Raw genomic sequence first — 13875 nt, forward strand, 5'->3', positions numbered from 1 at the left:
TCGCTCAAGTCGGATAATAATCTTAATTGTTTGTTTTGCTTTTTTAGGTGATTTTGCTGGATTTGACACAAGAGTATTAGAGGTAATTTTTTTTATTTTTACTATGAACACATGCTAGTTTACTTGTTCTTTCATAAAGTGAGATGGACTTGGAAGAACTTTAAACCCATTTTTCTACTGTTCGATGTGCCAAAATTTGAATCATACAAAGGATCTTTTATTGTTTCTAAGTTTAAAAATGATTCTTTTAAAGACTAATGGGTAAAACATAGCCTCAACTTTACATGCAAATATTTTGTTGTAAAATTTACTAAAAATCAGGAAGTATGTGTCACTGTAAAATCCCTGAAGACAGACTTTCAGCCTGAAGAAAATGAGTGCAGCCTCCTTGCTTTCAAGATGATCTGCCTCCCTCGCATCACAAAGATAAATTGCACCGACGATGTGACAAACGCACACATGAGAGGACGGCTGAAATGAAGGACGGAGGAAACGCACACATGGGAGGACGGCAACTCTTGTGGGTTGGGCGTATCAAAGAGATAGCCCGCGATCTTTTCCGAAAATAAAACTCGGAAGAAACGATAAATGGCCAAAGACCGCGAGGGACACCAAAGAGGAGGTGCATTGAAAGCTTCGACTGCCAGTGCTTTTTACAGCCATCCAGAATAACACTACATAGATCATCATATCGAGCACTGGTTCATACCCTGTCGAAAGGAGGGGCTTCAACCCCTCCCATGAAAATCGACGACACTTCAGTAAGGAAATAAGTAAATTTTGTTGTATTGTTTTGGTTTAACGGCACTTATTGACTACTAAGATCCTTGCGTTGGTCCTGTTGTGTATAGCTATAGCTGGGTTGGAATTCTCAGTCCCGTATTATCAAGCTGAGATCACTGCGCCACCACAGGACAGAAAACAAGTAAAAGTCTACACGCTGAAGATTTTTGAAATTCACAATCTCTATTATAAACAATAGTGCCATCTAATTTTTAGTCACTCAAAACAGATGTCATTAGTGAAGTGCCTACCAGCAGCCTCAAAAGACAGGAAACTGTGACAAATTGATCTAAGTTTCTGAGTTATTTATTAGTGTTTCACAAGGAAATTGCGCCTATTAATTAGCTTTAGTATAATAGTAGCTCATCTGCTGTAGGCACTACCTTATAGCTTGACATCGTTTTGTGGAATTGAAGGTTAATAATGTAAAGGGACTCACTAAGTCCTCCTGTATATGGCTAAATATAATATAACCGGGTTAACTGCAGTCCGGATATGAGTAGCTTCGGGTTCCTGTTTACTGGACAAGCTTCCCAAGCTAATAAAAAACGCTGGTTCTACAGTCTGCTAAGATTTCTATTAAGGGGATTTCCAGTGTGTCGCTGTTAATAACGAGATTTTCAATAATGTTCCAATCCCTCATGAGTTATCAAATTTAGCTTTCACCCTCATATGATCTGAGTCATCATGTGTCCATCTTTACCCTTGGAGTAAATAGAGGAGTAGTCAGAGAGGATCCAGTCCCGCTTTGAGTGGCATTTATGGTACTTATACCTTTCTGTAGTGGTAGTAACTGAAAAAGCAGGTGTATTTTTGCCCAGTGTTACAGAAGTCGAAAGTGAACTCACTCATAGATCGTGAGTGCTTAAGTCGTGAAAACAAGTGTTTCAGAGCTGCCCATAGTTCGAACAGTTTGTTTACCCATTACCTAGCGTTACCTAGGATTACTTAGCACTAAAAAATATGGAATCGAGGTAACGTCACAACTTGATTGTACTTTTAGCTAGGAATTGGACGAAGAGCTCTCTTTTTGGGGTTTTTCTAAACTACCAAGGTCTTGGCAGTGGCGGTTCTAGATTTCCCTACGCCCAGGGCCAAACTTGTTTAGCCCCCCCCCCTCCTGCTGTCTCCCACAAAATTTTCAGGCCACATTTTCATTTATTAGCAAAATTATCTTCAATTTACTCATTAATTAGTAATATATTTTTTAATCTATTATTTAAATCATTTCATTTTCAATTAATATTGATTTTATTATTATTCGATTATTTTTAATTTTTTAACTAATTAATTATAATTTGTTAATTATTTTCTTTTATTAACTGCACCTTCTACTTTATTTCAATAAAAATCAAATTTCAGAAATTACAAAATGATTATAACCTTTAGAAATTTTATTTATTTGAAGTTTTGTACCCCTAAATTTTTACGCTTGGGAAAGTTCCCCCTCTGACTCCCCCCCTAAAACAGCCTCTGGGTTTTTACCTCTTATAAACATCAAACTTTTATGATTCTTAGTTCTTAGGTATTCCTGGGAAAAACATGGAATGAATAAGAATATTTATGCTCAGCATGACTGATCAGAAGAGCCTTGCTCTAGCTTTCTAAAATCCTCTATTCTATATGGGGAGGTTAGGGAGTGATTGATATTACCAAATATAATTTGAAAGATTGATTTCAATTTTATCACATTATTCTTTTAATAGAGTGATAAATAAGATACATCTATCTGATCAATGGTGTCTACAGGACTGGAGTAAGGGTGGCTCCAATATTATAGAATCCCATAGATGATGCAGATAATCAATTTGTATCATCGAAATCTTCATATACCCCAAGTTGTGTATTTAAAATATTTGTGAAAATTAATTAAATGAAATAATAGCTGATCGATCATCTTAACTTTTTATTCATTTTTCCTGAAATTTTGGTTTAAGTGTATTCCTTGGCCAATAAGAATGGATATTGTAGGTAAAAAAAAAAAAAGGTAAAGAATACGACATTGGACTTTACAGTCCCTACCGGCGGTGCTCATCTCTGTTTCTTGGCCCTTCAGCCAGGAAATGCAATGGAGAGTTAGGGGCCAACCATCCTCTGCTTTCGCACCCCCTTCCTGATTACCTTCCCAGATTTCTTCAGGTACCGATTTAGAGCTGTGTCGACTCAGCCTGAGGTTACAGAGTCACGCCACTGACCCCGTCCCAAACCAAATAATTGGATACACTAGGTTTCGAACCCTCGCCCTCTTGGACAGAGAATGGACATTGTAGAATGTATATTAAACTTCTTGCGTTGCTGTCCACGAGTTGTGGAAGAAAATGGTTGGATAAATATAACGCCTTGTTATTAGTGTATTAGTTTTCTTATGACTTTTTTTTCTTTTGTCACTTTAAAACTAAGGCCTTAAAACGAGCCTACGGGTACCCTAAGGTGTTAAAAACAGTGCTGGGTTAGGCCCATAGCCATAAACAAACTGTTCTAGAAGTTAGACTGTCTAAAACTTTACTTATATCTTCATTTAGTCAATTTTGTGTTTGAATTGTTTTTATTCTTAAAACAACATATATATATGTTCATTTATATCAAAACATATATATGTTTGATACTTGTATGATATTCCCCTTCGTCTCAAGAAGTGAAGTTAGGTTAATCCTAATACAGTATACCAAGTATGGTACAAAGATAACACTTTAGAAACAAATTGGGGCATATATTTGTACATTAAGGGGGGGGTCGGGGTAAAGTACAGCGGGTCTGCATGTATGATGTGTTAGCTGCAATTATTATGATGTTATGAAGTAAGAATTGTTTTATGACTTCATACTGTCCAAATGCTTTACCCCCATCCCCGCTAATGTGCAAATATATAGCCCAAATTATATATATCCCATCTATTCTGTCAATTCTCTTTGTCTTTTCTTACGCTAAGTTGAAAGATGAAAGAAACTAGCGAAAGAAACCGATTTACAGTGCGTCAATGCATGAACAACTTGAGATGCTGGGGGCATATCATACAAATCCATATGTTTTACTCAATGCATATATGTTTTGTTTAACATATGTATGTTGAGCAACTCTGCCGTTTGTGTTGCTTACTAGGTAAAGATGTTTGCAAAATAGGAATCATAAGAAAGAGTCTCACTTCATACTAGATTAGTGTCAAAATATCCAAAGAAAAAATAGAATAATATCTCAAAGCCGACAAAGAATGCCTATTTTCAGTTACTTTTTGTTTACTTTCTATTTTCACAGCAAGATTTTTGCTGGATTTCTACCTGTTTCAAGCAAAAGGTATTTTAAAGAAAACTGTGCTGTTTACCCTTAAATTCAAATTCAAACAAAGTGACCTCCAAGATTGGATAGTATAAAGAAAAATCATGTACACAAACCTAAATTATCTTTAGAATATTTTATTGAAATTCAATAACAGAATAAAAAATTTTAACATAAACAGACGAAAAAAAATCTGATTAGTGAGATTTTTTTTTTTTAGTTTAAAACTGTGTTCAACATGACTGCAACTTTTGGAAGAAAGCGTAGTCTAAGCGCTTTTGTGATTACCGGGAATAAGAAAGGACTAGCCGGCTTTGCTTTGGGCAAGGCGAATAACGGACAGACGGCATTAAAATCAGCCAAGAACCGTGCAGCTCAGAAGCTCATGTATATTCATCTGTACAACAATCATACTGGTAAGTTTAACTCTTTTTTTCTGGCCTGAAATATTACATTCAATAGGGTTGTACTCATTTTCAATATAAATAAATGTAAGATGGGTACTCGCTGACTTCTTTCAACCTCGTAAATCGAATGTCTGCGTACACATTCCTTTATATATACAATTGTACAGCAATCATACTGGTAAGTTTAACTTTTTTTACGGGTCTAAAATTAAATTAATTAGGGTTGTACCCATTTTCGATATAAATAAATACGGCTCCATGTGCTGAAAGTGTGGTAAATGAGTTTCCTAAACATGGTGGCTCTGAGGTTAGAAATAAGCTACTGAAGATTATGAATATGATTTTTGAAAAAAGGGGAAGTAGCTAACGATTTTAGGAAAACCTTAATCAAGCCACTTTATAAGAAAGGTGATAGAGTGAGTGTGGTAATTATCGAGGTATTAGTCTGGTCTCTGTAGGTAGCAAATTACTTAGTAATATGATACTTTATAGACTGAGAGATGCTTTAGACGAAGTTTTAAGACAAGAACAGTGCGGTTTTAGAAAAGGTAGAGGATGTGTTGACCAAATCTTCACTCTTAGGCTAATAATTCAGAAGTGCCTGAGTTATCAAACACCTTTGATCCTCAGGTTTATAGATTATGAGCAAGCGTTCGATTCTGTTGATAGAAGAAGTTTAGCAAAATTTTTATCCTTGTATGGTATACCAGACAAATACATTAAAGTGATTAGCGCTATGTACAAGAATAACACTGCTGTGGTTAAGGTAGGAAATGAGGTTAGCAGCTGGTTTTGTATTAAATTTTAATGGACTTCGTCTTAAGGTGCACAGGAAAGACAATGGGAGAACACGGAATCAAATGGGGAGGAAAAAGTCTCCTGGACTTAGATTGTGCTGATGATTTAAGCATCCTAGATGAAAGTGTGAGCAAATGAATGAACTTTTAGAGGTTTTGCAAACTGAGGGTGCTAGAATAGGTTCGAAAATTAATCTTAATAAGAATAAGTCACTGAGGCTAAGAATAAGTGAAGATGAAAAGGTGACATTGGGTAACGAAAAGATTGATCAGGTGGGCAGCTTCACTTACCTTGGTAGTATTATTAGTAAAGATGGTGGGAGCAGTGAAGATGTTAAAAGTAGAATAGCCAAGGCTCAGGGTGTTTTTCCACAGTTAAAAAAAAGTTTGGAAGAATAGGAAGATAAGTCTGCAAACTAAGACTAGAATGTTAGAAGCTACAGTGATGACAGTGGTCAAATATGGGTCTGAAGCATGGGCGCTCCGAAAAGCGGATGAAGATTTGCTAGATGTTTTCCAGAGATTTTGCTTACGAATTGTTCTGGGTACCTGGCTGACTGAACGTATTTCAAACAAAAAGCTGTACGAAAAATGTGGTTCAATACCGCTTTCTAGGGTTATAATGAAAGAAAGGTTGAGGTGGCTAGGGCACGTTGTGCGGATGAAGGATGACAGCCGAAGATTTTCCTTTTCGGCCAACCGTCTAAGGCTAAATGGAAAGCAGGTCGTCCTCGTCTGGGGTGGGAGATTGTCATAAAGAAAGATTTAAAAGAAATGGGAACTTCCTGGGGGTGTGTAAAAAACGATGCTTTGAAATAGATTCGGATGGAGGAGGAGCGTGCATAGCTATGTTGACCTCAGACGGCTTGGTGCTGCGGTGAGTTGTTAGTAGTAGTAGTAGTAGTAGCGCCCAAGAACTTTATTTCGCTCTCAAGGGTATTATCTAAAAACAACCGTTCATGCCAAAAAAAATAATTGCCATGAAACATTAAATACTTTTTTTAGAGGTCAAATTGGCCGAGTCTACCATAAAATGCTTGTAGGAAAATTATTTATGCTTAAGGACATAAAAAAAATTATCGAAGAATCTTCTTTTAAGAGAAATATCATGCCTATAATCATAAATATCCACTTTGTCTTCAATAGCTAAGCCCCTTGTCAAGCTCAAATTTCGCTCTGCTAAACACCTCAAATTTCTCCTAAGAACGGGTTTTAGACCCTGACTTATATTTTAGTTTTATTCAACCTACTAAAATTTTCTTATTTGTTTGTTTGCAGTGTACCATGATTTCTTCACTCAATTTGGTAAGACAAAAATTCACGTTAAAAAGTGTGCAGAAGGCCATGGACTCGTCTGTCACCGAGCTCTAAAAACCATCTGTGAAGTAATTGGTATCAAGGATCTTTACGCCAAAGTTGAAGGAAGCACAAAAAATTATCAGAATCTAGCCAAAGCCTTTTTCATTGGTCTTTTACAGCAAGTGAGTGTTTTCTCTCTCTTTATTCGGCTAAAATAAAGCCAACTAAAGTCACCGGGGCCACACCAGGCTTGTGCCATGAGTAGGTTTTACTGTCTATTTTAACCTATGTTATGTGAGTAGGCGCAGCCGTCTATATTCTTGCAAAACACGAATTTAAATTTCGCACTCACGAATTCCGTTAGATGTTCAGATGGTATTGCAGAATGTATATTTTTAGCATAGGAAATACGTAATGCCTCTGTGTATTTTGTACCATAGATAATAACTCATGGCGCTTCACTGGTGTACATAGGCTGGAGCCTTAAGTGGTGTTTCCCTATAGGGTATTTCAAATAGGAGGAGAGGGGGGCTCATTGTTCATTGAAAAAAGTTTTCAAAAGCGATTATAAAGCAAAATTTTGACAGAAAGTGGTTAATCTTCCAATATCTGCTGGGTAAGAAAAAAAAACCTAATATACACATGGGTATTTGACTTTTTCACTTTCTTTCCTTGTGTAATTGAATAAGCGAAAAACTAGGGATTTTATTTAAACCTTGAGAATAGGTCTGTTCTCTGAACCGTGGAAAACAAGTATAATAGGTTTGACAAGTAAAAAATAAGATTAGTTGTAGTTAAAGGAAAAGAAGCAAATCCCACACCTCAGTTTAAGGAAAATATGATTTAAGCTTTTTAAGTATGGTTCTTGATGTTTGTTCCAATTGCTCTCTAGATAAATCAAATTCATAAGTAGGTTTTTGATTGATCAACTTCCACTAGTGCAACGAAGCGCATATAGAATAAGGATAAATCTCCCTTGATAGGTTCTGTACCCCCCACTCAGGTGTTATAATGACCTAATTGACTTAATGCTCCCGCTGGTTGTCAAGCGTAGAGACATCCGTGACTTTTCGCCTCCAATCGGGACGGTCTTGTCCAATCGTGACTATTCCTTGTGGATCAGTACCGATCATTGAGAGGGACTGAGCAATGCTGTCCGTTTATCTGAAGCGGAGCTTTCCACTGGGGCGCTTCCGGGGCTTTCCACTGGGGCGCTTCCAGCCATACGCAGAGGGATCGATACTGAATATTGTGCTGGTGGGTGTTTCTTCTGGCATTCGGACCAAGTGATCGAACAACCGTAGGGTTCGTGCAGCAAGCTGACGAGAGATGAGGGTTTTATATCACTTCGTCTCTTTTTTTGCTGTTTATCTACTAATCTTTAAATGACGAAAGAATTTCAGGGAATTTCTTTCTTTCTTTTTCAGACATAATAGCTGGATCTGACATAATGACATCGCTTGGTCGTTCTCGCTTCACAAAATTAACCTCCATCTGTCTGAACTTGGTTTTAGAAAATTGAATCAAAATACCCAGTAACATCCCGGGATCTCTAGAGTCTGAAGGTTTTTCCCATAATTATCTCTAGGAATATATTTGCGAATTTCTTCTTTCTACCACTTTTACCAGCTGGAACTCGCATAGTGACGTCGCGTGGCCGTTATTACGTTACAAAATTTCCTGGTTCCCGTCGGAACTTGCTTAAAAAATGAATGTATATTACCCAACAACCTACCCAACGTATCTTATGGTAACTAATAGGAGCGCACCTGATGTTTCATGTAATATGATGGGTTGTGTGTTAACTACTATTATTTTTCTTGTAGAGGACCTTCGAAACCTTAGCTGATGATCAAAAACTGTTTGTGGTTGAACGAAGAAAAGAAATGGACAATTACCCGTTGGTTGTAGGAAAGCCCTCTGGAGAACCTTTAGATATACCTGCTAGCAAAGTTCCTGATTATAACCTTGTAAGTACCCTCTGTATTGTACCATCTATTTTAAAGGCTGTTTTAGTATTATCTACTGTATAGGATAATTTGCCTATGTCTGTAAACTCCGACTCTGCCCTAGTCGTGTGACAACACATGCCGAAGACTTGAAGCTAGTCTCTGCTAAGCGAGTTGTTGTTTTCTTTATTATGCAGTTCCATTTAAATTGTGACGAATTTTATGTTCAGTTTTGGCTTTACCCTATTTTGCATATTTTCCCCAACTTTTGGAAAGGCCGTCGATTTGGGAAATTCAAGACAATCACCTTCTCTCAAACACCGATGGTAACAATGATGGTAATAACCATCATCCAAATACAACTTGTTGGTATTATTTATCGATCTCCTAGTGGCCCTATTCCACTGTTTCTACGCACCCTTAATGATATACTGGATACCATCCTCAAACAGTCGACTGAGTTAATTATTATGAGAGATTTTTAATATAAATTTGATGGATATAAGGTCTTCTGTATCTTTGGATTTTCTGTCGTCCATGCTTGCCACAAGTACTTTACCTTCTGTATGTATCCCATCTCGCGTAACAGAGAATGTGTCATCTCTGATTGACAATATTTTCTGTACGGCTACCTTGATCCAAAATTACTCTAGTTTACTGTTTACTCTACATACTGTTTTGATGAATTGACTATTGAGAAGACTGGTGAGCCTCATTAGAGGCCTTTTAGGTTTGGTGATGTGGAATTGATGCTTCTTAAGTCAAGATTGGCAGAAATTTCCTGGGGTAATTCTGAGAGTTATTTTGATTTTAGTAATTTATTTGATACTTTTTATGAGTCTTAAAGAAGCTGTTCTTGATATTTGTTCTTTTTCACCTTCTAATCGTAGGTCTAAGAAAGCTTTTCCTGTAAGTCCTTGGATCACCCTTGGTCTCCTTAGGAGTTGTAGGAGAAAAAATAATCTCTGGAGGGCCTTTAAGTCTGCTAGCCCCTCAGTGACAGCTGTTTACTTTCAGCGATTTAAAATTTATAGGAATATTTACAATTCTGTATGGCGAAATGTCAAGTTCCAGTATTATTTTAATAGTTTTTCAGATTGCGGTAAAGATATCCGAAAAACCTGGTAGGTTACAAATTCTGTCCTTAGGCCTCTTTTCAGTCTCCATCAGCCCCCTCTTTTTTTGATGTCGATGGCAAAATTATCGAGGGTGAACTGAATGTTTATTATGAATCTACTTCATATTTTGCGAATATTGGTAGAAGGACCGCTTGGGCTGTTAGTTCTTCTTCAACATCAACCTTCAGGTCTTATCTTGGGCCACCTTGTATGAAGTCAATGTTTTTGGAACCAACGACGGAGAAAAAAATTACTAAAATTGTTATGGGATTGATAAATTCTTCGTCATCTGGCCCTGATAATATTCCTACTAAAGTAATTAAGTTCATACTTCCTTCCATTATTTCTCCCTTAACGAAACTTATTAACCTCTTATTTCAGCATGGTATTTTTCCCAAGTAGTCTCAAGCGTGCTCGAGTCATCATATTATGTAAGGGGGGGGGGAGGGAGGACACGAAATGATCCAGCCAACTATCGGCTAATTTCTTTGTTGTCTGTGTTTAGCAAAATATTTGAGAAAGCGATGCTTTCTCGTCTTAATAATTTTCTTACGTCTAAAGATTTTTTCCACGGTTTTCAATTTGGTTTTCGAGCAAATCATTCAACTGAGCACGCTTGTGCAGTTTTCCTGAATTATCTTCACTCTGCCCTAGACTCCCTTTTGATTCATGCTGCTCTGTTTCTGGATATTCGTAAAGCCTTTGATTCTTTAATTCACAGTGTTCTTCTATTCAAACTTTCTCATTTTGGCGTAAGAGGTAGTTCGTTTTATTGTTTCAAGTTTTCCATGTCTGGTAGAATAATTTCTGTTGATCCGCTTTTTCCCTCACCATCAAGATTTGACCAGGGGGTCCCTCAAGGGTCAGTGTTAGGGCCGGTACTGTTTATAATTTATGTAATTACCTAATTTTTGCAGTTAGACATAAGAATCCTCTTTATTGTTGTCGTCTATGTCGTCCAACATTCTCCCGTACCCATAACCATAGTTTGCATACTTCGGATTCTCTTGTTACTTTTGCCGATGACACCACCCTTATTACTTCTGAGAGAACAGAGGATGAGATTCGTACAAAGTTAGTGGACCCCTTCGAGAGAGTTTCAGTTTGGTTTGATGCTAACTCTCGCCTTAAATTTTTCTAAAACTAGTTTAAATAAAAGTTCAAATAGGGATAAAATCCTTTTAATAGACAGTGATGATAGAAATTCACAAAAATACCAGATATTTCGGTCACATATACAGTGACCGTCATCAGTAGTAAAACTAAAATAAAACAATTTAAAACAAAATTTTATATACTAAATCAAATAACACTACATATTATTTGAATCTCTAATTCTTTTCAAAGCAAAGGCGGAAGCTATTCTCTTTGACCTTCTTGGATTCGGTTCATTAGCGTTCAATGATATAACATTTGGACAAAGGTCAACTACATTGGGTGAATTGAACTTTACTCTCTCAGATTTTAATAAATTATCATAGATAGAGTCCAGCCCATATTCACCTGTATCACGATTCAAAGCAATATTCTTGAATAAGATTTTCTTTATTTCAAGAATTTCACGAAAATTTTGCTTTAAACCCCGATCCCTAGAAATCAAAGAGACATTCTCGAACAAAATAAAATGGTCTGGAAAATTAAAAATATGTTCAGAAAGGGCTGAATTGAAATCTTCAGACTTAGAAACTTGCTTTAAAGCCGAAGAAATAGAATCTTTGTGTTGTAATAATCTCATTTCCAAACTCTGGTTAGTACGTCCCACATATGAGCTTCCGCAAGTACATGGGATCTGATAAACCCCACTTTGTTGCCCCAATGAAGTTAGATCCTTCCCAGAATTTAAAAAACTACCCAAAATATTATTACTCTTTAAAGCTACCCTTAGACCATTACTCTGTAAAATTCTTTTAAGTTTTTCAGTTAGCCCGGGTACATATGGTAAGGAACAAAAAACATCCTTCTCCCGAGTTGTCTCAAAGACTTCCTTAGAAATCTCTAGAAACCTTTTTCTTCTTTTTGAAAAAGTCTGGTTAATTAACCATTCTGGATACATGTTACTTATTAGTATTTTTCTTAGAAAAGACAACTCCTCCTCAACAAATTTTGGAGAGCAAATACTAAAGATCCGATCAGTTAAAGAAATGATCAAACCAATTTTTACTTGGCGAGCGTGACCGGAATTATAAGACAAAAATCTATTGTTATTTGTCGGTTTTCTGTAAATTTTAAAATCCAGACTATTTTGATTTTTCAAAAGAAGAACATCAAGGAAAGGAAGTTTCCCATTCTCTTCCAATTCAACGGTAAACTTTAAATCCCCTCCCAAACAATTAAGATGTTCCAAAAATCCCTTTAATTCCTCCTCCCCATAATCCCATACTGAAATAATGACATCCATATACCAGCCCCAGAAAATATGTTTTAAAAAATATGAATCTAACGAAATTGTTACAATATTCTCCACAAAAATATTAGCTAATAAAGGGGATAAATAGGCCCCCATCGGTAAACCATTTATTTGTTCGAAATACTTACCTCTGAATTGAAAAAAATAAGAGAACTTATTGAACAACCTCACTAAATTCAAAATTAAAGAAACTTCCAAATCTGTTTTTCCACCAATAAAATACAAATTTCTTAAGAGCTTTCCTTCTACAAGAGTTTTGGCCGCTTCTACATCAATATTTGTGTACATTGATACAATGTCGAAGCTTGAAAGCAAAGAATTCGAAGAAATTACTACTTTTTCAGTTTTTCAACCAAATTCGAAGAAATTCTTAATATACGAAATTTTTGTAGACAAAAGTGGTTTACAGATTGACATTAACCAATTGCTCAAAACACTTGTTGGTGACCTTGTACTTGGTCGTAATGGTAGGTTAGGCTTATGAATTTTGGGAAGTCCATATAGTTTAGGGCACAAGGAACTGCGTAGCAGGCATTTGTAATACAGTTGAGGTGTAATTTTTCCTTCATCCTTTATGCACTTCAATTCTTTCTTAAACTTATTTGTAAGAGTCTGTTGGATTATACGATAGCTTCTTGTATGTTTTTTCATCCTCTAGTAAACTTCTTAATTTTGATTCGTAGTCCTCAGTATTCATCACAACTAAAGTGTTACTCTTATCTGCTTTTGTAATGGTAATTGAACTATCCTTTTTCAAGTTTTTAAGAATTCTTATGTCTTTGATGGTCGCACTCGGACAATTCGGTTTCAATACAAAATTAGACAGGGTTTTTACGGTAGAACCTCTTACTAAGCTAACATCTTTTATTATATTTGCGTTTTTATGCAAAGACGTTTCTATTGAAGAGATAATGTCTTCCACGGGGACTTTATCTGGTTTAAAACAAAATTTCGGACCTTTTTCAAGCACTGATTGTTCTTGTATCGTTAAAGTTCTTGATGAAAAATTAACCACACCTGGTCCTAGAATTGACGAAGGTTTTACCGAATTATTTGTTGATAATTTCGAAAACTTTTTTAGCAATCTTTCTCTGGAGAGGTGAAAGTCATGATTGAAGTGATTTTTTCCTGTTTGTTGAATAAAACAAAAGTCACTTACACTAACCTTTTTTGATATAAGATTTTTCAGGGAAAGTTTATCTCTCACTATTAAAGCTCTTTTTCGACTTTTATCCTTAATAATGTGATTTAAAGCATTGAAATGTAAGCTTCTTTCAAACTTTTCTTCCTTGAAAGTGCCCAAATGTAAATTGAATTTAAGTGAAGGTGGTACAATTCTCATCTTCTTACATCGTAGAAGAAAATCCTGTTGGTTGATAATATTTGCATGTTTTTTCTGAGTGTTTATATATTTACCCACAAATTTGGTCAAATCATCCCCATAAATATGACGTAGATAATTTCGGAGACCACACTGCCTTTCCATGACGATAAATAAAAGTTCAAATAGGGATAAAATCCTTTTAATAGACAGTGATGATAGAAATTCACAAAAATACCAGATATTTCACAAAAGTTTACTAGAGGATGAAAAAACATACAAGAAGCTATCGTATAATCCAACAGACTCTTTTACAAATAAGTTTAAGAAAGAATTGAAGTGCTTAAAGGATGAAGGAAAAATTACACCTCAACTTTATTACAAATACCTGCCACGCAGTTCCTTGTGCCCTAAATTATATGGACTTCTCTAGATTTATGAGCCTAACCTACCATTACGACCAGTTGTGTAAAATACAAGGTCGCCAGCAAGTGTTTTGAGCAAGTGGTTAGTGTCAATCT

General features: G+C 36.0%; 1 protein-coding gene across 1 annotated transcript in view; it reads left to right on the forward strand.

Moving 5' to 3' along the window:
- Positions 1–13875, forward strand: part of mRpS5 (mitochondrial ribosomal protein S5) — a gene marked incomplete at its 5' end in the record, with an annotated part of 42528 nt that overhangs the window by 13429 nt on the left and 15224 nt on the right. The window contains 4 exons of the mRNA XM_089095086.1: positions 48–82; positions 4277–4472; positions 6539–6741; positions 8386–8529. Coding sequence (XP_088951212.1) covers positions 48–82; positions 4277–4472; positions 6539–6741; positions 8386–8529 — 578 coding nt within the window. The remainder of the gene's footprint in view (positions 1–47; positions 83–4276; positions 4473–6538; positions 6742–8385; positions 8530–13875) is intronic.

Source organism: Artemia sp. Qi Xiang Cuo, chromosome 9, assembly GCF_049724085.1.
Source record: "Artemia sp. Qi Xiang Cuo chromosome 9, ASM4972408v1, whole genome shotgun sequence".
In the NCBI taxonomy this organism is placed as follows: Eukaryota; Metazoa; Arthropoda; class Branchiopoda; order Anostraca; family Artemiidae; genus Artemia; species Artemia sp. Qi Xiang Cuo.